Raw genomic sequence first — 22,321 nt, 5'->3', positions numbered from 1 at the left:
TTGGGCTCACTGTGCGCTCAGCGCTCGTGCACAGCAGCCCGGAATGAACCCCCACGGGTCACAATGCCCCGAGGCCGTAAGCCTGGCACGGGGTCCCCGCAGGCTGTCGCGGGGGCAGTGGCGGGCCTCGCCGAGCGGTCTGCGTGAAGGAATGCCTGGTTACTTTTACACGAGCGCGTCCGTCCACAGGTGGCGGCGGTGAGGAAGCGGAGACCGCCACGCGAGCCGGAGCCCGGACCTCCCGGCGCGGCGCAGACCCACCCGGGCCCAGGTGCGCGGGGCCACCGCCCAGCCTCCCTCACGTGACCGCGGGCGGCGCGCCGACGGCGCCTGCGCCGGAGCTCCCGGAAGTGGCCGGCTCGGAGCGCAGGCCGAGCGCGCACGTCCGTCGGCCCTTGGGGTCCGCCAGTCCGCCAGCCCGGTCGCCGGCGCTCCTCGGCCTCGTCGCTGTTCCGCAGTTTCTTCAGCCGGAACGGCGACCGAGGGGCTCGCCATGGCGACGTTCATCTCGGTACAGCTGAAAAAGACCTCGGAGGTGGACCTGGCCAAGCCGCTGGTGAAGTTCATCCAGCAGACGTATCCGAGCGGCGGCGAGGAGCAGGCCCAGTACTGCCGCGCGGCGGAGGAGCTCAGCAAGCTGCGCCGCGCCGCGCTCGGCCGCCCGCTCGACAAGCACGAGGGCGCGCTGGAGACGCTGCTGAGGTGGGCCTGGGGCCGGGCCGGGGACGTCTGCCGCCGCCCCCTCCTCCCTCCGCCGGCCCCGCTCCCCCCTCACGCCCACGGCCGGGTGCGGGCCGCTCCGCCCCGCCCTCCCCGCCGGGCCGGGCGCGTAGGTGTGGCGCGCATTCTTTCCTGGTGAGCGCCGGCCGTCCCGCGGGCCGCCGCCGAGGCGCGGTGGAGCCCGGACCTCGGAGGAACGGGCTGCCACGGCCCCCGTTTTGTGTGCGTGTGTGTTGTGTGGCTGTGTTTCTTGGCCAGATTTTGATTTCAAAATAGTAATTGCTTCGGGGAAGTGGGAACTTGGGGACACTGGGACAAAATGTGTGTGTGACTGGTTACACTGTCGCCTTGAAATGAGCCATCTTCCTAAGTTCTTCATCATCAAACGACAGGTGGAAAATTCCAAAGGCTAGGCGCTGCAGTTATTTGAAATGAAACTTGAATGACATGTAGAAGGTTCGAGATAAATTGCTGAAAATCACTTCGTTCACAAACAGGTATACACAGAATGGAGTTAAGTTTGTTCTCTTGCAGATGCTTATTGAGCTCATCATGCTTTTTAAAATGAATTTCTCTTCTGGCACTTTCCAGTTAGAAGAACCTTTTTATAGCACTTTATAAGTTGAAAGGTTTCTTTCGCCTGCCTTGTTCGTGATCTCATTTCCTTACGAGTAACATACTCTCCTTGTTTAACAGGAGCAGCGCAGTTGTATTGGGATGTAAGTGGGAGAAGCCCAGGTTAAACTAGCTTATTTGTTCTGGTAACTGAAAAGTTTAGCAGCTTTGCGTCCTTAGCTTTAGGGATCACTGGGCATCCTCTTGCCTCCATCTTGATTCCCTCTTAGCTGAGCTTTGTTCCTGTACTGGGAGAGATGGCCACTGATGGGTCTACTGTAATTACAGTGTCATAACACAGGATCTTACATAAGAGTTTTTTTCCTCCTTAGCTCTGGTGGAAGACCTGTGATTGGGTTGGCTTGTGCCCATTTATGATAGTGGGAAATGTGCATATTTAATTGCCCTCGTCTGAGTCACTCAGCTGGTTTAACTTCTCCATCCCCCAGGGATCAAAGCAGTGCGGGTTGGGGAAGATCTGGTTCCCCAAAAGCAGGATACTGAGTAGATTGCTTAGAGAGATTATGGACTCTTATGGTGTCAGTTTTAAAGATAAGACTGTTGGGTTGTAAAGATCATTAGCTTGATGTTTAGTGCGAGCATTTTTTTTTTTTTTTTTTAAGTTAACCTAGGGAACACTTAGGCATTTTTTTAGAATCAACAAACTTTAAAAAAATCTCCAAAGCAATTTTTATGTAGACACGAATAGCGTTCAGGGAGGGTTTTCCATTAGTAATATTAAAAAAGCATGGGTATGCCCAGCCAGGCGTGGCTGAGCTGTTGAGCATTGACCTAGAATCCAGGAGATCGCTGTTCGATTCCCGGTCAGGGCACATGCCCGGGTTGCAGGCTCGATCCCCTGTATGGGGCGTGCAGAAGGCAGCCGATCAGTGATGATGCTCTCATCATTTATGTTTCTATCTCTCTCTCTCCCTCTCCCTGAAATCAACAAAGATATTTAAAAAAAAAGCATGGGTATAATAAACACTGTGATAACAATCTTGTTGACTAGAGGGTTTGATTTGGTCCCAACCCTTAGGGAGCTTGGAGTCTTCAGTGACAATTGATACATGGGTTTAAGACTGCAGACATGAGAGAATAGTGGATTGTGGTACTGATAGAGTTCTGCTGTGTTTGTTTATCCCTTTGTTATTTTCCCAGACATAAGTGTGAGAACTGTTCCTAGGTACAGGGCTGTTGCACAGATAGCCTCTTTGAAATTCACCATGTTTCTTTAGTCGCTATATTATCGTTCATTATCAACTACTGTTTCCCCCCACTTCTTGCTCTTCTAATGGGGTTAGGGTAAACTAACAGATATACTACAGTCTATTACCTTTTATAATGGAGGTGTGTACAAAAGTTTTTTGGGTATATATGCTGTCAACGTCAAACATTCGTGAGCTATCCATTCTAGTCAAGCAAAATATCTTTTAATAATTACGTTGGATAATTGTGTAAACTGAACATTAATTTAACTGAATGTGTATTTAACCTAATGAACTTTTAAATAAAATTTTCAAAAAGGAGGGGTTAAGCTAATTCCTAAAGAATAGAAGCTAGCTTGGTCAGTACTGGTACACAGCTCTGCAAAGAAGTCCGGTGATGGACCTGCCTTTTTATTATTACTAACATGGAGATGTTCTATTAAAATTTCCTAAAATACACATTTATGTGTGTGATATTGAGAGTTAGTGTCATCCTTCATAAAGTGGCTTTAACTAAAAATTGATTAGAAGAGCCTTGGTAAATGGTGAACTTCAGGGTGATCAGATGGGAATCCTGGGTTTTTTTTGGAAGCCCCGGATATAAGCGTCCATGTGTTTTGTGGCATTTAGTATTTTTAGAGAGAAAGCGTGCAGTCTCTTTCCATGAAAAAGCCTAGTTGTCAGCTTTCTGAAATTTGGAATGGATAATGGGGATCTCAGCAATCCTGTATGCAGTCTTTTATGCCATCTATTTATATAGTGTGGCACCTGTATCAGGTTTGGATGCAGCTGTATGTGGTAGATCTCAAGTCATCAGTGAGTTAAAAATTATGATTTTTTTTCCTGTGTAAAAAGTTGATAGTTCTGGTAGTCAGGGCTAGTAAAGTTCTGTGAAGTTCATCAAGCACAGGCTCCTTCCAGCTATCTGCTCTGTAAAACCTAGAATTCTTTTTCTTAGGGTCCAGATAGCAGTCATATCCAAGTTTCAGGCAGCGGCATAGAGGAAGGGAGAGAGGAGGCAGAGGGCTAGGCTTCCAGAAAGCTTCCTGGAAACTGCCCCACAGTACCCTGCTCATGTGCTGTTGGCCATTGTGTGTGTCTGCATCTCACAGAGGGGTAGGACAGGGAAAGGGATTTTTATTCAAGGCAGCCACATACCCAGCTAAAGTCTGGGTTTTGTTGGTAAGGAAGGGGAGAGAGTGGTGTCGACAGCAGCACCCCCAGCCGTAGTTTCTCAGCCCCCTGCTCCCTGCTCAGCTGTGCCTCATGTCCCTAACATTCCTGTGGGTCAGCCTGCTCTCTGCGGAGAGGCTCTGGGAGCCTGAAGGTTTCAGATTGTCCACTGCACTTTCTCTTCCCAGCCTCATGGGAAACCTGTCTTCAGTGTTACCTCAGGCTTTTTAATTCAGATTCTTGCTGGCTTCTGACATGATTAGGCTTATACTTTGTTAGCTCCTCCTCTTCTAGGCAGTTAGATTTTCAGCTTTCTCTGCTTTATTCACTTTTCACCTTTTACAAAATTTTACTGAAACCTCTTGTATTCTGTTGTGCCCTTTCCTATTCTTTTTATCCTTGTGCATTTACATCTTTTTAATTTTAATTTCTTTTTTTAGTGGCATTTTGGGAGGGAGCAGCAAAGGGTGTTTATTCATATCTCTTTGTTTAAGTGAATTAGGGTGTCTGCGTTTTCATCTCTCCACAGTGGTCGTATCAATTTACATTTTCATTAGCAGGTACATGTGAGTGTTTTATTCTTCTGGGTCCACATCCTTCCTCCACGTACTTGCTGATTAATAATTCAAATTATTGCTTTTTGCTAAACTGATGGATGAGAGATGGTACCTTGTTTTAGGTCGCAGTGCCCTGATTTCTCAGAGGTCCGTCATCTTACATTTACTGGTCACTTAGTTTCTTTTTCTGTGAATTGCCTGTTCTTTTTTTCTTTGCCCATTTTCTAGGTTGCTAGTTTTTTCCTTACTGAATTTTAGGAGTTACTTACCTTTTCTGGCAATTGATCCCTTTCCCTTAAGTATATTGCAAATAATCTTTAAGTCCGTTTCTTGTCTCTTCGTTGTGTTTGTGATATCTTTTCTCACATATGTTTTATTCTCCTTATAACCTGTGTTTACAGTTTTTTCCTTATTCCTAGGATTGTGCCTGTGTTATATGACTTTGCCCCTTGATCAGATATGCTAAAGGTTTGCAGCTAACTCTTTAAAAAACTGAATCTAGTTTTATTTTAGGACTGTATTTTTTCTGAGTCTGCATTTGGCTGCATCCAGCTGGTTTTGATATGTAGTATTCTCATTGATATTTTTTAATAGTTTGTAATTTTAGTTCTGTTTTCTTTAACTTTAGAGTCATTTATATAGGTTTTGTAAAATTTCTAAATAGGTTTGTCACCCTTTTGTGGGTTAAAATTTAGTTTGTTGCATTGTGGAAGTATCTTTTTCATCTGTAAAATAAAGTTGATGGGACTAGGCTCATAATTTCTGAAAATTTTTTCAAGCACTAGTGCTTTATAGATCAGGAAAGAAAATATTGCTGTTCAATTTTGCTTCACAACTGTTGCTTACATTCTGATTGTTGGCTTGGGGGTGAAGATACTGAGATAATGTTAGCGCTAATGATATTGCTACAATGTGTTAATCAAATAGTGTGGAGAATGCAAAGATATACACACACCAGATCCCTCTCATCTCTTTGTTTTTCTCCATAGCACTTACCACTACCTACTGTACTATATTTTAACTTAGGTTGTTTGTCGTCTCCTTCCCTCCCCAAAAAGTAAGCTTCAAGAGGGCACACATTTTAAAATGTTTATTTACTGCTGAATTCCTATGCCCTAAAACTGTGTTTGTTGCATAGTAAGCTCTTAGTATATATTTGTTGAATGAATGCATGAGGAAAGGCTTCTTTGATGACCTGTCAGTCTATACAAGAAAGTTGGGAAATTGTGCTGGGAAAAGTTCCCAGGTACAGAGAAAAAAAATGTGTGAAAGCCTAGGGCCAGGAGAGAGCACAGACTTCAGTGACTAGAATGCACAGTGAATATTCTAAGATGAGGCTTGGAGAGTTGAATGATGGCCAGGTAATGCCAGACCTTGTCAAATTTTTGGATGTAGTTTTAAGAATAATGGGAATATATTATAGGGTTTGAGCACTTAATACTTCAGTGTTTCTTTCCTAAGTACGTATAAGAGTACTGTCCTTTATAACCACAGTACAACTTTCAAAATCATGAAATTAACATTGATTGACTATTACCATTTAATCTACATAATTCATTAAAGTTTTGTTGATTCTCCTGATAATGCTTATAGGTTCCATATCGAATCCGGGATCCTGTGTTTCTTTTAATTGTTGTCTCTTTAGTCTACTTCAACCTGGAACAGTTCCTTACGACCTTGACATTTTTGAAGAGTATAGGGTCGTTACTTTGTAGAGTGTTCCTCAGTAGGGATTTGTCTCATATTTTCTCGTGACTTACGCATTTTTGGGCAGTAATGCCATCAAAGTGATACTGATAATGTACATATTAGGAAGAACATTGTTTGATTTGTCCTGTTGCTGGTAATGTTAACTTTTATCACTTGATTAAGATGGTATTTCCCAGGTTTCTTAACCTTACAATTAATAAGTACGTTGTACTAAGTAAGTATTTTGTGGGAAGATACTTTGAGACTGTGTATGTAGTAACTTGTTTCCATCAAACTTTATATAAGTTTTAGCATTCATTGATGAATCTTACCTCAGTCGGGTATTATATTCTGAAAGGTGCCAAACGGTGGTTTTTCTAATAACTCCACTATTCCTTCTAGATTTATTAGTTGGCATTATATAGCAGGGTAGAGCTTTCTCTATTCATCTGTTTATTATATTTACTTCAGAACTGTTCTTATTTTCCTGAATGTGTTATGATTTGTTATTTTATTTAAATTGTCTAAACATGGTTAGCCCCTGAAAGCTAATTCCGGTGTCCTTTTGGCATGCTCTCATCATTGTTTGAATACTACCTAACTTCCTGGCATAGCAAGATGTTTTAGGCTTGAATCTTCAGTATTCTCAGTCTCAGTCATGGAGTCACTCATCTCTCTAAGGAGAATTGACTCCTTTTAATGCAGAGCATTATTTATCTGGGCACTAGGTATGCTTATTGCTACCTAGGTGTTACTGCTTCTGGACCCTCTCAACATACACATTTAGGAAGTATACACACTTACACACCACTACACCTGTTTTTTGTATTTTTCTATATAAAAAAATCAGTTCGCATTGATGCCTCTAGTTCCATCCCAAAGCCACAGCATTTATTCTTCCCTTATTAGTAACTCCTTTCTCTGATAGTTAGAAACCTGGCTCCCGTTATCTTCAATGTATTTACTTAACTGCTCAGTTCTTCCGTTTGTAACCAAACTCATGACCATCCCAACCAAAAACTTGATCTCAGACACGTTGCCCCTTCTTCCAAAAACTTGACCTCAGAAATAATCATTGGAAAGATAGCCCTGATGAAGGGGTGGGAGATGATAAGGGAAGGAGGAAATATTAGAGGCCAGTTGGAAAGCTTGGCTTTGGATACCACCTCATCCGGTTTGCTAGCTCAAAGGTCATCCTGGTGATGGGAAGACTGCTTCGTGTTTGAAGATCATTCTGGCTGCTCTGTAGATAATGTATTGAAAAGAATGAGGAAGGCCCTGGCCGGGTGGCTCAGTTGTTTGGAGTGTTGCCTCGTACTCCAAAAGGTTCCGGGTTTGATTCCCAGTCAGGGCACATACCTAGGGTTTCATACAGGAGGCAACTAATCGATGTTTCTCTCTTTCCCTCTCCCCCCCTTCCCTTCCTCTCTCTCTCTAAAAATCAATTAAGACATGTCATTCGGTGAGGATTAAAGAAAATAAAGAAAAGAAAAGAAAAAAGAATGGGAAAGGAGAAAATGAGACAGGTTGACCAGGAAACTTTTAGATTAGTCTACCATAAAGGGAGGGCAGTAGCTGACAAACTGTGGCAGTGATGGAGATGGACAGAAGTGGACATACCCAAAACCCCTTTGAAAGTTGGCAAACCTGTTAATAATGAGCAGTTTACCAGAGATATTAATTTGCTCAATGGATATAAACAGTTATCCTAATAAATAGTATTTTAAGAAATATTTTGGTTTTCCTATTTAGATATTTGCTTTTTTTTTTTTTTTTAAATATATCTTTATTGATTTCAGAGAGAGGGAAGGAGAGAGAGATAGAAGCATCAATGATGAGAGTCATTGATTGGCTGCCTCCTGCACTCCCCTGACTGGGGATCAAGCCCACAACCTGGGCATGTGCCCTGACCGGGAATCGAACCCTGATAGCCTGGATCCTAGGTTGATGCTCAGCCACTGAGCCATGCCCGGCCGGGCTAGATATTTGCTTTTAATTCATAATACTTGATGAGTATTTTTCTTTGGTGGGAGAATGAGTTTTTGTTCAGAGTTTTTCATTGCATGCATTTAGCTCCTGGTTTACACATTAAAAGATTATGTTCATTAACTTTAAAATGGCTGATTGATTTGTGGGCCACTCAAAGTAAGCATGAATAATGTTCATACACACTTTAACCAGTTGTGTTTACATAAATGTATAATATTTAACTCTGCTAATTTTTAATTTTGCTCTGTTTTTTAGATATTATGATCAGATTTGTTCCATTGAACCTAAGTTCCCATTTTCTGAAAATCAGGTAAGTCATTTATTTAATTTGTAAAGTTATATGATAATAATGGCAAGTCATCCATTTCCTCCCACTCATGGTATCACTTTATTAAAATAAATGGTGCCTCTTCACTGTCTTGAGGTTTTTGTGAGACTTTTTCATACAAATTAGAAGCTTTTAGGCCCATCTGATATGAATTTGTGTCTTTGAATTCTGCTCATGTCATTCCTCAGTGACTTCTGTGTGTGTGTTTGTGTAATTCAGGAAGTTTTAGTTTCAGTTTATGTACTTTAAAAATTATTTTCACAAGTTATATTTGCATGTAACGTTGCAAATGCTGTTATGATTGGATGTTATACTATAAGTATGTCAACTTTACTTTTTCTGAAAGGCTAGATATTGAAAATGCTGATGATTTATTACAGTTTTATTTGGGAGACTTGGAAGTTTTTAATTTCTCTGACATTTCTAAATTTTAAAATAGTTTATGAAAAATACTTCAAAAATTTTAGAGGTGAAATAATATGTTGAGATTTGCTTTAAAATACTCCAGGAAAAAATATGTGTGTTTGGGGTGGGAGGTGGGTGGACAGGGAAAGTGGGGGTGGTAGATGAAACAAGAAGACAAAAGGCTAAAAACTGGTGATAGGTATGAGGGGGTTCATTATGTTATTATCACTAGTTTTGTATATATTGAAAATTTCTCTAATCTAGAGATAAAAAATTAGATTGCAACACATAATTTAAAAGAGGCTAATTTCTTTTGAATTTTTATATGCAGAATATTTTAGAAGCATGAGATGCAGTTTTTTAATTATTAAGTAAACTCTTTACTCATGTATAACATACATACCGAAAAGTGAACATATGTGTATAGCTTGAATCTTCTTAAAGTGAATATACATGTATAACCACTATCCAAATCAAGAAATAAATGATCTTATCCCATCGATCAAAGATAAGCATTCTCTTGCTTTTGTCATGGGATAGTTTGTGTTTTATCTTCTGGGAAACCTGTAGTACTTACTTTGTTACCTATGCTTCTCTTGGCTTATTTGACAATTAAGTTCTTATTCTGTTCAGTCCATTTTGTGTTTATAAAGATGAATGAGAGCATGTGTTTTGGAGGAGGCAATATATATGTACAGTTACTGAAGCAGAGTAACCATTTGAAATAACTTAGTGCCAGTATTTTACTTAAAAAAAAAATTATGGCCAGTAAAGGGAAAGGACTTGGCTGGTTAGAGAAGATAATGTTTTAGACAGGTTGAAGCTTTTGTCTTTTTCCTCATTGTGAGTTTGTCTTTGAAAGAGACTTAATATTTAATAAGATCCAAGAAGGTAACATAATTTTCTATTTTCTCTTTATCAAGATCTGCTTGACATTTACCTGGAAGGATGCTTTTGATAAAGGTTCACTTTTTGGAGGATCTGTAAAGTTGGGTATGTAATTTTTAAATAAAAAATGTTAGGAAACATGGTCTAAACACTTTGTTTTAGGTTTTAAAAATTGCTTCTAATGTATCTTTTTAAATAATAAAATTTTTTGCATTTTCTTTTCTTTTTACTTTTAATGCAATTCCCAAATTTTTGTAGAGAGCCTATGCCTTGCCAGGCACTGTCCTAGCTATAAAAGTGATGAGACAGTTGTATTCAGGCTGGTTGGGAAGAAAGTTGGTCAGTCTATGAACCGACCTAGAGGAGAGTGGATGAGGAAGTTAATTCTGCCTGTTGAAAGTAAGCAATGTTTCAGTTAGACCTTGAAGGAGGAATTTGTTTTTTCCAGATAGAAAATAACATTATAAGTAGAACATTATAACCAGAGGTCAGAAGAGAGAGGCTTTTAGATCTGCTAGCTCAGCACATAACCTCTCCGTGCTTTAATTTACTCATCTGTGTGAAGTGGGGAATAGTTCTGTGACGCACCATTTATCTCATTGGGTTCTGGTGTGGATTAAATGAGTGAATACTTGTAAACTCAGAACAGTGCTCAGTAAATACTAGCTGCAATGAATAATAATATATATAACCATAGGTAATGTGTGATATGAACTACATATGTATGATAGACTATATACTATATACTGTTACATAACAATATTGTTCAGTATAAATTATATACAATACATGTTAATATTAATTATTGTTAAGACTTGAAACCATAGGTTGAATTGGGGATTATGGAGGGGAAGACATTGGAAAGCAGATTTTGAGGAGTTGTAAATAGTATGCTTATGTGTTTTGTATTCTTCCCTCTTATGTATTAAATAGCTAACATTTATTGAGTACTTACTCCATCCAGGCACTGTGGCAGGGGCTTTACACATACTATCTTACTGAACTCCCCAGTAGCTAATGAGGAAAGGCACTGTTATTAACAGTTGAGCAAACTGATTTAGAAAGATTAAGTGACTTTTAAGGTCAGATGGCAGGGATTTAATGAAGCGAGATATGAATCCAGAAAGCCTAACTCCAGAGACTAGGGAGAAACAGGGCAGTTAGGAGACTTGTGAGAGTTATTATGGATGAAATTAGACAAGGGGTATATGTGGGTCAGAGGAGAAAGGGTGGGATTAAGAGACATACCAGAGGTGAAACTGACTGGGTCTGCTATCAGTCAGAGGGAAGAGTAGCAGTTAAGATTTATAACTTGGTTTGACCTGTTCACTTATTCCTTTCAATAGACAGGTTGAGTTTGAGTTTTCTTTGTTATGTCTTTGGCATTTGGAAATAATGGATTTCAAGCTCAAAAGAGGTAGATTTGGGAACAAGTACTGTTAAATGATAATAAACTTATCCCCTCTGGTAAAGTATAGTTTAGGAAAAGTGTGAAAGCCAGAGCTAGAGAATACGACATTCAGGGGAAATAGTGGAAGAGATTCCTGGGAATGAGGCTGAGAAAAAGCTTTCAGATCTCAGGGGTAATGGGAAAATAGAAAGATGGAATTGAATGCCGGAAGAGTTTCAAAGAGCATGTAGTCCAGTGGTTTCTGAACCTGGCGGAACATTAGAATTACCTGGGGAAAGGTTAAAGATTCAGATATATATTTAAAGGTAAAGTTACAGAATGCCAGATGTGATAGGAAGAAATTTCAGAGTGAGGCACTAGAATTAGTATCTTTGGAAATATCTCCGGGTGGCTCTGATGTTCATCCAGGTTGAACATTATTGACAGAGTCATATTGGCAGGGGTCAAGTCCACAACCTAGGTATGTGCCCTGACTGGGAACTGAACCCTCAGCCTTTTGGTGTACGGGATAACGCTCCAACCAACTGAGCCACCTGGCCAGAGCAGATCTCTAGAACTTTTTGATCTTGCAAAACTAAAACTCTGTATCCTTTAACAAGAACTCTTCTTTTCACCTTTTTCCCCAGCCCCTGGTAATCACCATTCTGTTTCTGATTCTATGAATTTGACTACTTTAGGTACCTCGTATAAGTGGAACCATATAGTTTTGTGTTTGGCTTATTTCACTTAGCGTAATGTCCTCAGGGTTCATCCATGTGGTAGCATGTGACAGGATTTCCTTCCTTTTTAAATCTGAATAATATTTCAGTGTATGTATATATCACATTTTCTTTTTCTGTGCATCCACTAGTGGACACTTGGGTTTCTTCTACCTTTTGACTACTGTGAATAATACTGGTATGATCAAGGGTGTGCAAATATCTCTTTGAGACTGCTTTTGGCTCTTTGCGGTAGATACCTAGAAGTGGAATTACTGGATCATATGGTAATTTTATTTCTAATTTTTTTAGGAACTGCCAACAGCGGCTAACCCACCAACCTTGAACGATGTTTCCTAGTTCTCCTCATACTTAGCAATTGTTATTTTCCCTTTTTGTTTGTTTGTTTTAGTTGCTCTTTAAAAGGATGTGAGGTGTTTAGATTCATGATCAGAATTGTATTTTAAGCAGATAATTTGCTAATCTTCTGAGATATATTGGCATAAGGGAGTGAGGCATGAAAGGCCAGCTAGGAGGTTCTGGCATTGGCTTTAAGTGATGGAAAAATAGAAAGAATTTATTTAAATTTAAGTGAGAAATGATGTGAGAATGACTTTTCATTTTGCACCTGACTAATAACAGTGTGGACGTAAAGAGAAGGAAAGAACAATATATTGATCTGTTGAGTTTTAGATGATGGGAATATTGTTAAGAAAACAAATGCTTGGCAGGGCAGCTAGAAATATGGGAGCATATTATGGGTGAGAAAACAGGTCTGGAAACTTGTTTTTGTGAGAGCCAATGGGATAGAGGTTATAGTATTTCTCTTTGAAACATTAATTTTCTTTAGAAAAATAATCTGATAAATTTTTCCTTCTCAATTTTTTACAGCTCTTGCAAGCTTAGGATATGAAAAGAGCTGTGTGTTGTTCAATTGTGCAGCCTTAGCTAGCCAGATTGCAGCAGAACAGAACCTGGATAATGATGAAGGATTGAAAATCGCTGCTAAGCATTACCAGGTACGCAGAACAGTAGTTACTACATAATGATAAACGCTAAGTTGGATTAAATTAAAAATAATTTGCATTTAGGTTTATAGGTGTTTCTTTACACACAGATGTTTTCTTGAAAAGTAGTATACTTTTTAATGAATTGATTTATATTTTTGAGGCTCTTAGATAAACTACTTACCTATAAACCAGCTCTGTTTTCCCTCACCATTGTATACCCAGCACCTAGCACAGTGCCTGGCACATAATAAAGGCTCAATAAATGTTGGGAGAACAAATTATGAAATGTATGAGATGAAATCTTTGGTAAATACTTTTTAAATAAATGATCTCATTTAAAAACTTTGTACATTATTTTTGTATATATTTTTTCTTTCAGTGAGACACATATAAAGTTTCACCAGAGTCACAGAAATTAAGGCCTGTTGGCAAGAAAAGTTTAACTCTGACACTTGTGGAGAGGTCATATTTAAATGTCAAAATATGCAGTGTTATACTATCACTAATATGGCATATGATTTGTGTGGTAATTGTTTATTATTTACTCAGCTTTCATTTTTTTGTTTCAGTTTAAACAATATGTGATTATTAAGTGGTAACATCTATAATTATGTTTTCATATTTTATGTTGCCTTAAAATTTACAGAGTTTTTTCATATATGTTATTTGACTCGCAGATGAACCTTGTGATGCATGTTATGTGATGTCATTCTCATTTTATGGCAGAAATGTTAATAAAATGGTCCATTGGGGTTTCATGTGTCCTGATTGCAAATTTAATGGAATTCCAAATGGTCGTTCCTGTATCTCCCATGTCTCTGGAATTTGATTGTCTCAGAGGTGGAGTCTGATTTTTCCCATTGTTGAAGTTTAGGGGAGAGGTGAGGAATGCTGTTTTAGGAAAGCGAGAGGAAAACATGCTTTAAGCAAACAGTGTATTCCACATTGTTGCTTGCCATACAATCAAATGACAAACATGAATGCATATATACCTTTTCGAGGCCATAAATGGCCAATATTTTAAAATGTGATAATGAAGTAAAACTTTATTTAGTTTTCTGTTAATTGTAATTGTTAATTGGCATGTGAGATCTTAGAGGACATTCTGAATTATTGAGGGCACATTCCATTGTGTGAGTCACCACTGTGATTCACAGCAGGTTACCTAGTGATGAAAAGAGAGCTGGTGGTGTGACAAGACCTAGATTCTTGTCTAGGCTCTTTGCCACCAACAAGCTGTGTGCCCTGTCTTATGTTCTTTAATCTCTGTAGGCCTCCAGTTCCATGTCTGTGAATGAGAGACTGGATCTCTTGCTGTTTTAGTCTATGATTCTGTTAGTTTACTAAGCAGGGTCAGTTTATCATTCCCGGTAGGTACTGTAGTTTTATGATATTTCATGACTGCAGAAAACACCATTTTCACTTGAAACAGTTAACCTTTTGTTATATCTGCATAGCTTATTTGTATAACCTTCAACACCTTTTAATCCCAAACTGACTTCTTTCTTTTTCTCAGTGTCATTTGTTTCATGAAAGCAGTTATTTTAATCTTAGAAAAATATAATTGGGAAGACAAATCTGATGTGTAGTGTTTCACAAGGAGCTCTGAGAGTCAAATAGAAATCATTAGCAATGGACGGTAATGCTGTTCCTCAGAGGACTAGGTATCTGTACTATTTGAGGTTTCCCTAAGTATGGGATGTTTAATTATTTGAGACATGAATTTGTTGGGACTAAACCAAGTGCGTTTCAGTACTAAAAACATTTTAATATTTTATCCTTGACTCTATTCTTATGTTAGTTTTGAGGAAGTACATTTAAAAATAAGCTTACTCAATTTGTCTTGTTAGCATACTTTTTTTGTTGCAATTGACTTAATCTTTGTTAAATTTCCTATTACTCTGTAGTGTTTTAGAAAAATAGCCTTATTGTTTGTAGGTCAGATGTTTTAGATCTGTTTTGCACAATATAAAAATTTAAATAAGTAACTGTTCAACTGAGCTAACATTTGGAATGATGTTGTGTGTAACGGTGGAAAATTAAGTCTTGCTGAGTTCCTATGAAATTTAAAGAAATTCTTTTCTTCCCCTCTAGTTTGCTAGTGGTGCCTTTTTACACATTAAGGAGACGGTTTTATCTGCCTTAAATCGGGAGCCTACTGTGGACATATCTCCAGATACTGTTGGGACCCTCAGTCTTATTATGCTGGCTCAGGCCCAAGAAGTATTTTTTTTAAAGGCCACAAGAGGTAATTGCAATTTGTCCTCCATTTTGTTACATGTGAAAAGAAGTGATAGATTTTTAAAATTAGAAGACGATTAGAACATAACATGTTCAGTGTAGAGCTTTTTTCTCTTTGAACTTGACACATGCACAACTGAAAATTTTTGGCTTTCCTTTTCTGAATGTAAGGTGGTACAAATGCACATTTAAGAATGTAAGCTGTAGCCCAGCCGGGCGTGGCTCAGCGGTTGAGCATCAACCTAGGATCCAGGCTATCGTGGTTTGATTCTCGGTCAGGTCACATGCCCGGGTCATGGGTTCCGTACCCAGTCGGGGGCGTGCAGGAGGCAGCTGATCAATAACTCTCTCATCATTGATGTTTTTATCTATCTCTCTCTGAAATCAATAAAGACATATTAAAAAAAAGAAAAAAAAGAATGTAAGCTGTATTTGAAGTCTTTTATAAAATAGTTAGCTATTGTCTTAAAACAGTGAACTCTGGAATAATATTTATGTAGGTTTGTAATATGTCAAAAATGCATTCATTTAGCAAATATTTATTGGGTACTTTCTATGTTCCAGTCACTGTTCTAGGCTCCAGATAAATAGAGTTAGGATACAAACAAGATTTTTTATTTCAGGAAGCTTATACTTTAGTGTGGGGGAGATGATAAGCAAGAAATTAAGTAGCTAAGGTAATGTTAAGGAGAGATAATTTCTATAAAGACAATAAGGTGGTTTGGTCTTGTTGTGGGGTAAGGATGAAGGGGGAGTCATGCTGATTTTAGAATCATTAGTCAAGAAGAGCATCTTTGAGGAAGGAGGTCTTGTTTCATTGAGAACTGACAAGATTGAGCCATCTAGCAGAGTCCCTGGCTCTGCCAATGAGGGAGTAAGATTAATTCTTATAAGGCATGTACGTTAGTATGACAGATCGGAATATGTGCTGAATATGTAAGTGCAGAGAAATTAAAAATAAGGGAACAGTCATCATGTGGAAGCCATATGAACTGGAATAATCTTTTTTCCAGAAATAACACCTTATATTGAGATAGAATTCCTATACAGTAAAATTTACCCTTTTAAAGTACATACTTCATTGTTTTATAGTATATATTCAGAATTTTGTGACCATTACCACCCTTATTTTAGGACATTATCATCACCCCAAAAAGAAACCTCATACCCAACTGGCGGTCACTCTCTATTCCCTTTTTCCCCCAGCTCCTGGCAACCACCAAACTATTTTCTAACTCTTAGTGTTGCCTGAGGAATAATTAAGTTTCATGCAGATAAATTGATTTAATCAATAAGGATTTTTGAAGACATGTATAATCATGATATATAAGATTAATTTTTATTTATTCTAATTATAATGGTCAATTTAACATTTTATTCCAGATAAAATGAAAGATGCCATCATAGCTAAATTGGCGAATCAGGCTGCAGATTATTTTGGTGATGCTTTCAAGCAGTGTCAGTATAAAGACACTCTCCCTAAGGTCAGTTATTGTTTTTATATGTACTTGGTTGTTTTGCATGTGGAAATATTGGATATTTTTGCGTACAAGAAGCAAGTTGAAAATTTCATTTTATAAAGGTTTTTGAAATTTTAGGAGAGTGACTTGAAGAATGTATTTGTAGAAATATTTAAGATGCATGAAAATTTATTTTATATTTAGGGGATGCCTTCGCCTTTGCTCGTCACTAAACTTGTTTTTCCAAGCTAAATCTCTTTCAGAAGTATTTGAGTATCTATCTCCAATAATTTTATCAATTCAAGGCATTGTGTACTTCTGAGTCATTGGTGATTTGGTACAAGCATGAATACTTGAGCATGTTGATTATTCGCACTTTTGATTATTGTCCTGTTTTCTTAAAGATGAATCTTAAAGCGCAAAAGCAGCCATAATGAAAAAGGAAAAGGAAACTAAACAAACTCATCCAGTATTTTGATTAGAATTAAGTTTTGTCAACTGGGATGGAAAATTGGGCTGTTGTTGGACAGCTAAGGAAAACAACCATCTTTAAACCACATGTTTATTGCAGGAAGTATTAATTATTTTAATGTAAACTTTTCCGAAGTGGCATTTGAAATTACTAGTCAGTGATGATCATTTATAAATGACAAAGCAGGTGATTAGACTGATAAGTAAGTTTAGAATGGTTAGAAGGGGAACTTGGAGATGGAGTGAAATGTGGTATGGTTCAGCTACTCTTTCAGAAATGTTCAAGGAATTCGTTTCATTTGTATGGTAGCATGTGGTATTTGTCACATGAGCTTTTGTAGGGGAGTTTACTGATAAGTCATTCAGAAATTTTTTTAAATTACAAAGTTGCAGACAGTTTTGTGGTGGAGTAAAAAAAGCATGTAAGTTCATCAGAACATGTTAGTTTAGTCAGAAAATGTACAATGTGAAGATTCCTAGAGATTTAAAATACCTCAAGAGATCAGTTGAATGTTGTCCAGGACTCTTGGGTATTAATAGTGTTACTCTTAAAAAAGAGACTTGGAATCTCCTCTCACCTCTTTTTCATCGGAAAGACCTCTTGTTCAGCTGCACAATGTTCTGTAACATCCTGTTGGGCCATTCAGTCTTGTCATGAAGAGAAGACTGTTGCCTACAGAGACTTGGAAACTACCTCTGCAGCATTCCTGGTATTCCTTGAAACTCTCCTGTTTAAGTACCACGTTGCTCCAGCCTTAATTTTAGAACTGGCATGAGTGCAGTTTGAGATTTAGGTGTCTTTTATTTTTGCCCTTTTCACTAATAAAGCTCATAAGATATTTTCATATTTTAGTTATAAAACTGAAATTTCTGCAAGTAGTGATCCAGGAAGCTATGATATTATTCATTGAGAGACAGGAAAGCACACAGGTAGTCATTCAATTTTTGATTCTCTTATTTTTTTTTGTCTGGATGGTGATTGTCTAGTATATTTCTTGGATTTTATATAACATGTACTTCCTAAAAACAATGAGGTTGCAGGCTAGGATTTGACATTTTGGAAGAGCCTCTACCCATGTAACTGCTTTTCTAGTTCATGTTTTTGGCTCTTTTACAATTAATTTTGAATGGATTTTTTTCCAAAACAGATTAAGGACAGAATAACACTGAATCATATTAGTTATTAACTTAGTGCATTTGTCTGTTTGCTATGTGTTTTTGAGTATATGATACTGAAATGTTAGTTTTTATATGATGCTAAATTTTTATGTGGCTAAAAATCATCTTTATTAAAAAGCTTCAGGATATGAATATAAGTAGGAACTTACTTTACTGTGTCTTTTGTCTTTTAAACATGATGAAACAGTCAGCTATAGAGCAGTTTCATTAGTGTATGTGAGTAATGGTTTTAGTTAACTCTAAGGGCTGGATAGGGGCTCATAAGAAAGCTTCTAAAGCCTTGTGCTTGCTACTCCTCTGACTGTCCATTCTGCTTCTCTTTCTAATGCATGCTTTCCTTTCTTTGTAAACAAAATGTTGACTTCATGTCTCAATTAAAGAGAATTGTAAAAATTTTAATTGGCTTCTCTAAAAAGTTTTAAAAAAAATCCCTTAATTTTAATTGGAAGAAAAAAAATTGAAATTATTGAATTCAACCCATGCAAAATCATGTGGTCTTTTCTGTTTACACCTAATGACTAACCTCTCTAAACCATTAATGGGGTAGTTCTAATTTCTGTCTCCTTTTCCTTTTTCTTCCTGCATCCCATGTTGTCTGTGGTGGTTTGTGTGGTTGGACTCTCCCCTGGTCAGTATTTTTATTTCCAGGAGGTGTTCCCTGTCTTGGCTGCCAAGCACTGTATCATGCAGGCCAATGCTGAGTACCATCAGGCTATCCTGGCAAAACAGCAAAAGAAATTTGGAGAAGAGATTGCAAGGTTACAGGTGAGTCTCTTAGAAGTAAAAATTAAATAACTTGGATCTCCATTTTTTTTCTTGAGTTCCCAAGTTTGCTCATGAAAACCTTTCCCACTCATTGCGCCATCAGTGGAAACAAGTGATTGCTTTCATAGGCTTTACCTGCTGCTTACTTTTTGAAGTCTCACATTTTATTAAAAAAATTAATGCAAAATGTAAGTTCTTTTTTATTACTCATAATTATTTTAATATAAAATATTCTATATTAATTACTAGACTCCAGAAAGGATATACAGTACTTAATTTGTGGCCTAGCCTTGGTCTAAATTGGAGTATATAAGCTTAGCTTGAGAAGGACAGTGGTAATATAAATACATCTGTAAACAGCAGAGGACTTTCTATACAATTGTATCTATATGGTAGTCATTAGGGTTGTCAGGAACTTGCTGTGACATCTGGGGCAACTTTGCAGCAGGGATAAGGGCTGTTTATTAGTTTGTATTTTTGGGTATTGGTGAGCAGAGGGTAGGAAGAGGCCTGGATATTTGAAGATACTATGTGAGTATCATTTAGGAAGTTCATATTAATTAGTCTTTTCATGAGAAAAGAAACCCAAGTCTTAAAAAATATATACAATGTATGCTGGTATTATACCCCACACTGACATAATCAGAGAAAATGATTTTTTAAAAAAAAGTTATTATTGATTTCAGAGAGATAAAAACATCATTGATGAGAGAATCATTGACCAGCTGCCTCCTGCACCCCCCCTACTGGGGATCGAGCCCACAAACCGGGCATGTGCTCTGACCAGGAATTGAATCAGTGACCTCTTGGTGCTCGGGACAATGCCCAACCAACTGAGCCACACCATGCAAACTTTTTTTTAAAACAAATTTTCTATTGGTGCTGAGACAGCTTGCTTCTTTGTTGAATTTCTATATTGCTGGGTAATTTTTTGCCAGTCATTCTTTCATTGTGGGTGTAGTCCTTTGAAGTTCCTGCCTTCATGTGACGTAGTAAAAGTGATGTTTCTCAGTTCTTTGTCTTTATGTAGTTTCAAGACCCCATATCAGGTCTCCATGAGGGTTTTAAATTCATTTCAATTGATAGTCCTTTGGGTTACAGAAACACCAGGCATTCAGCCTTCCTCAATGTCTATTTATACTTATTGCCCCAGGGGTTTCTTGTATTTTCTTGGTAATTCACACATGTATTTAAAGGGATGTCTGCTATGTATTATTCATTTTTGGGGTAATTTGTGATGGGAGAATTTCCAGGTTATTCTGTTGACCACATTGCTGGAAATGCAAATCCTCAAATTATGGTTTTTTGTTATGTTTTGTTTTTAATAAAACCAGTGCTTGGTTGAGAAAAAGTAACATTTTTTAAACATTTTCTTTTTAGCATGCAGCAGAATTGATTAAAACAGTGGCATCTCGCTATGATGAATATGTCAATGTGAAGGATTTTTCTGACAAAATCAACCGTACCCTTACTGCAGCAAAGAAAGATAATGACTTCATATATCATGATCGAGTTCCAGACCTCAAAGATCTAGACCCTATTGGCAAAGCTACACTTGTGAAATCTACCCCGGTCAATGTACCCATTAGCCAAAAATTCACTGGTATGTCAAGTATTCAGATGGAGTTTAATCTTACTTGGGATCTTTTCTCCAGTTTAACCTGTTTCTGTTTTGTAGCCCAAAATCACACAGTTGCTGTTGTATACTTTGAATATACTTTGCATTCATTTTGTTCAAAATGAATATGAGAATAAAAATTGTTATGTCTATAGTAGAATTTTAAAATGGAAAGTAAGTGGCAGTATAGCATATAGTAAAGTATACAACAGTCAGAAAACTTGAAATTTCATTTGAATAATGATAAAGACTTTAAATAAGCAGTTGTTATTTTGTCAACATTTGTTATCTTATTTAAGATTCTGCCATTAAAAATAAACATTTATAAATATGACTTCAAATCTATCAAATTCTGCAGTCATTATTATATCAGATAAATACCTGTTATAATATCCTTGGATATTGTAGATATATGCAATGTATGGTAGCCTGTAGCTGAGATCCCAAGGATAATTAATACTCTGTTATTGGGAAAGGGTGATTATTTTACTTAGTTCTGTTTTCCAAACACAAAATGTTTACCATGTGCCAGGCACTCTTTTAAGCACTTTACAAATATTAACTCATTTATTTTTCACAACAACCCTGTGGGCTAGTATATTATTATTATCCCCTCATGACTGATGTGGATACTGATGCACAGTGATTAAGTAATTTACTTGTCCAAGGTTGTATAGTTAGGAAGAGCTGGAAATTGAATCATGGCACCGTAGCCCAAAGCAAATGAAGTGTTTTTCATGTTTAACTCTTCACCAAAGATTCCTTAAGCTCAATGACAGACACATCTAAAAGGTAAACTTAAGTTCACAGAAAAAGCTTTCATTGTCATTGTCCATGAACATAGCCATCTAAAAATTCTCTTCATTGTTGTACTTTCAGTAGTGATTTAATTTCACCTTTAAGTATTTGTAGACTTTTATATGAATATTGGAAAGGAAATATGAACAGTCACTTTATAATTTGAGTTTCTGTCTCAAAATTTTGTTGAAATTTTCACTCCTGATTGCAGATCTGTTTGAGAAGATGGTTCCTGTGTCAGTGCAGCAGGCTTTGGCTGCCTATACTCAGAGGAAAGCTGATCTAGTTAACAGATCAATTGCTCAAATGAGAGAAGCCACCAATTTGGCAAATGGGTAGGTAGAGTTTACCTTTTGTAAATTTATGTCTAAAGTTCTAATCTTTTCTGTTTGATCTTTAGTGAAATAGTTTATCAACATTTTACTTTCTGACCTTGGAGCTGAATGTCAAAGATAAGTGAAATAGCAAATATAGACACACACACACACACACACACACACACTCTCTCTCTCTCTCTCTCTCTCTCTCTCTCTCTCTCTCTCTCTTTTCTTGGGAACACTTTATTTATTAAGCTGTACCAAATATAGTTGGAAGAAATTTAATTACTGAAAGTGAACCTATTTGACCGGTAATTTGTATTTTAGAGGATATTTATTTGAGGGGAATGAGAAGTAGAAATGAACTTTTTAAGTTAAGATACATGATATATTCAGTATTCTGAACCTGTTTGTTCAGAGAACATTTCCATCACCCTAAAATACACCCTCATGCCTCTTTCCCTTCAGTTTCTCCTCCCCTGGCCCCCAGCACTACTGATCTGCTCCCTGTCACTGTAGGTTAGCTTTTCATTTTATACAACTTAATGTAAGTCATTGTAATGTGCATATACATATTATAGCATATATAGTACAGTGCACTGTCGTTACAGTGTGTAATACAGTATGTAAAGCACCTACAGTGTATACTCATAATGTGTTGGGTGTCTTGCACTTAGCATAATGCTTTTGAGATTTATATATGCTGTGGGTATCAGTTTGATACTTTTTATTTCTGAGCAGTATTTCATTTTATGGTCAAATATCAGTTTGTTTATTCTTT

At 37.6% G+C, this 22,321-nt stretch overlaps 1 protein-coding gene across 1 annotated transcript in view; it reads left to right on the top strand.

Moving 5' to 3' along the window:
• The first annotated feature begins 393 nt into the window (after nt 1-393).
• Nucleotides 394-22,321, top strand: part of PDCD6IP (programmed cell death 6 interacting protein) — a 44,196-nt gene continuing 22,268 nt past the window's right edge. The window contains exons 1-9 of the mRNA XM_087824878.1: nt 394-702; nt 8,207-8,261; nt 9,608-9,677; nt 12,573-12,700; nt 14,786-14,939; nt 16,316-16,416; nt 18,691-18,807; nt 20,188-20,410; nt 21,435-21,558. Of these exons, the coding sequence (XP_087681004.1) occupies nt 494-702; nt 8,207-8,261; nt 9,608-9,677; nt 12,573-12,700; nt 14,786-14,939; nt 16,316-16,416; nt 18,691-18,807; nt 20,188-20,410; nt 21,435-21,558 (1,181 nt within the window). The 5' untranslated portion in view covers nt 394-493. The remainder of the gene's footprint in view (nt 703-8,206; nt 8,262-9,607; nt 9,678-12,572; nt 12,701-14,785; nt 14,940-16,315; nt 16,417-18,690; nt 18,808-20,187; nt 20,411-21,434; nt 21,559-22,321) is intronic.

The sequence above is a fragment of the Miniopterus natalensis genome, chromosome 15 (genome assembly GCF_054644295.1).
Source record: "Miniopterus natalensis isolate mMinNat1 chromosome 15, mMinNat1.hap1, whole genome shotgun sequence".
Taxonomy (NCBI): domain Eukaryota; kingdom Metazoa; phylum Chordata; class Mammalia; order Chiroptera; family Miniopteridae; genus Miniopterus; species Miniopterus natalensis.
The sequence above is the reverse complement of the archived record's forward strand: the minus strand, read 5'-3'. Positions and strand labels throughout refer to the sequence as shown.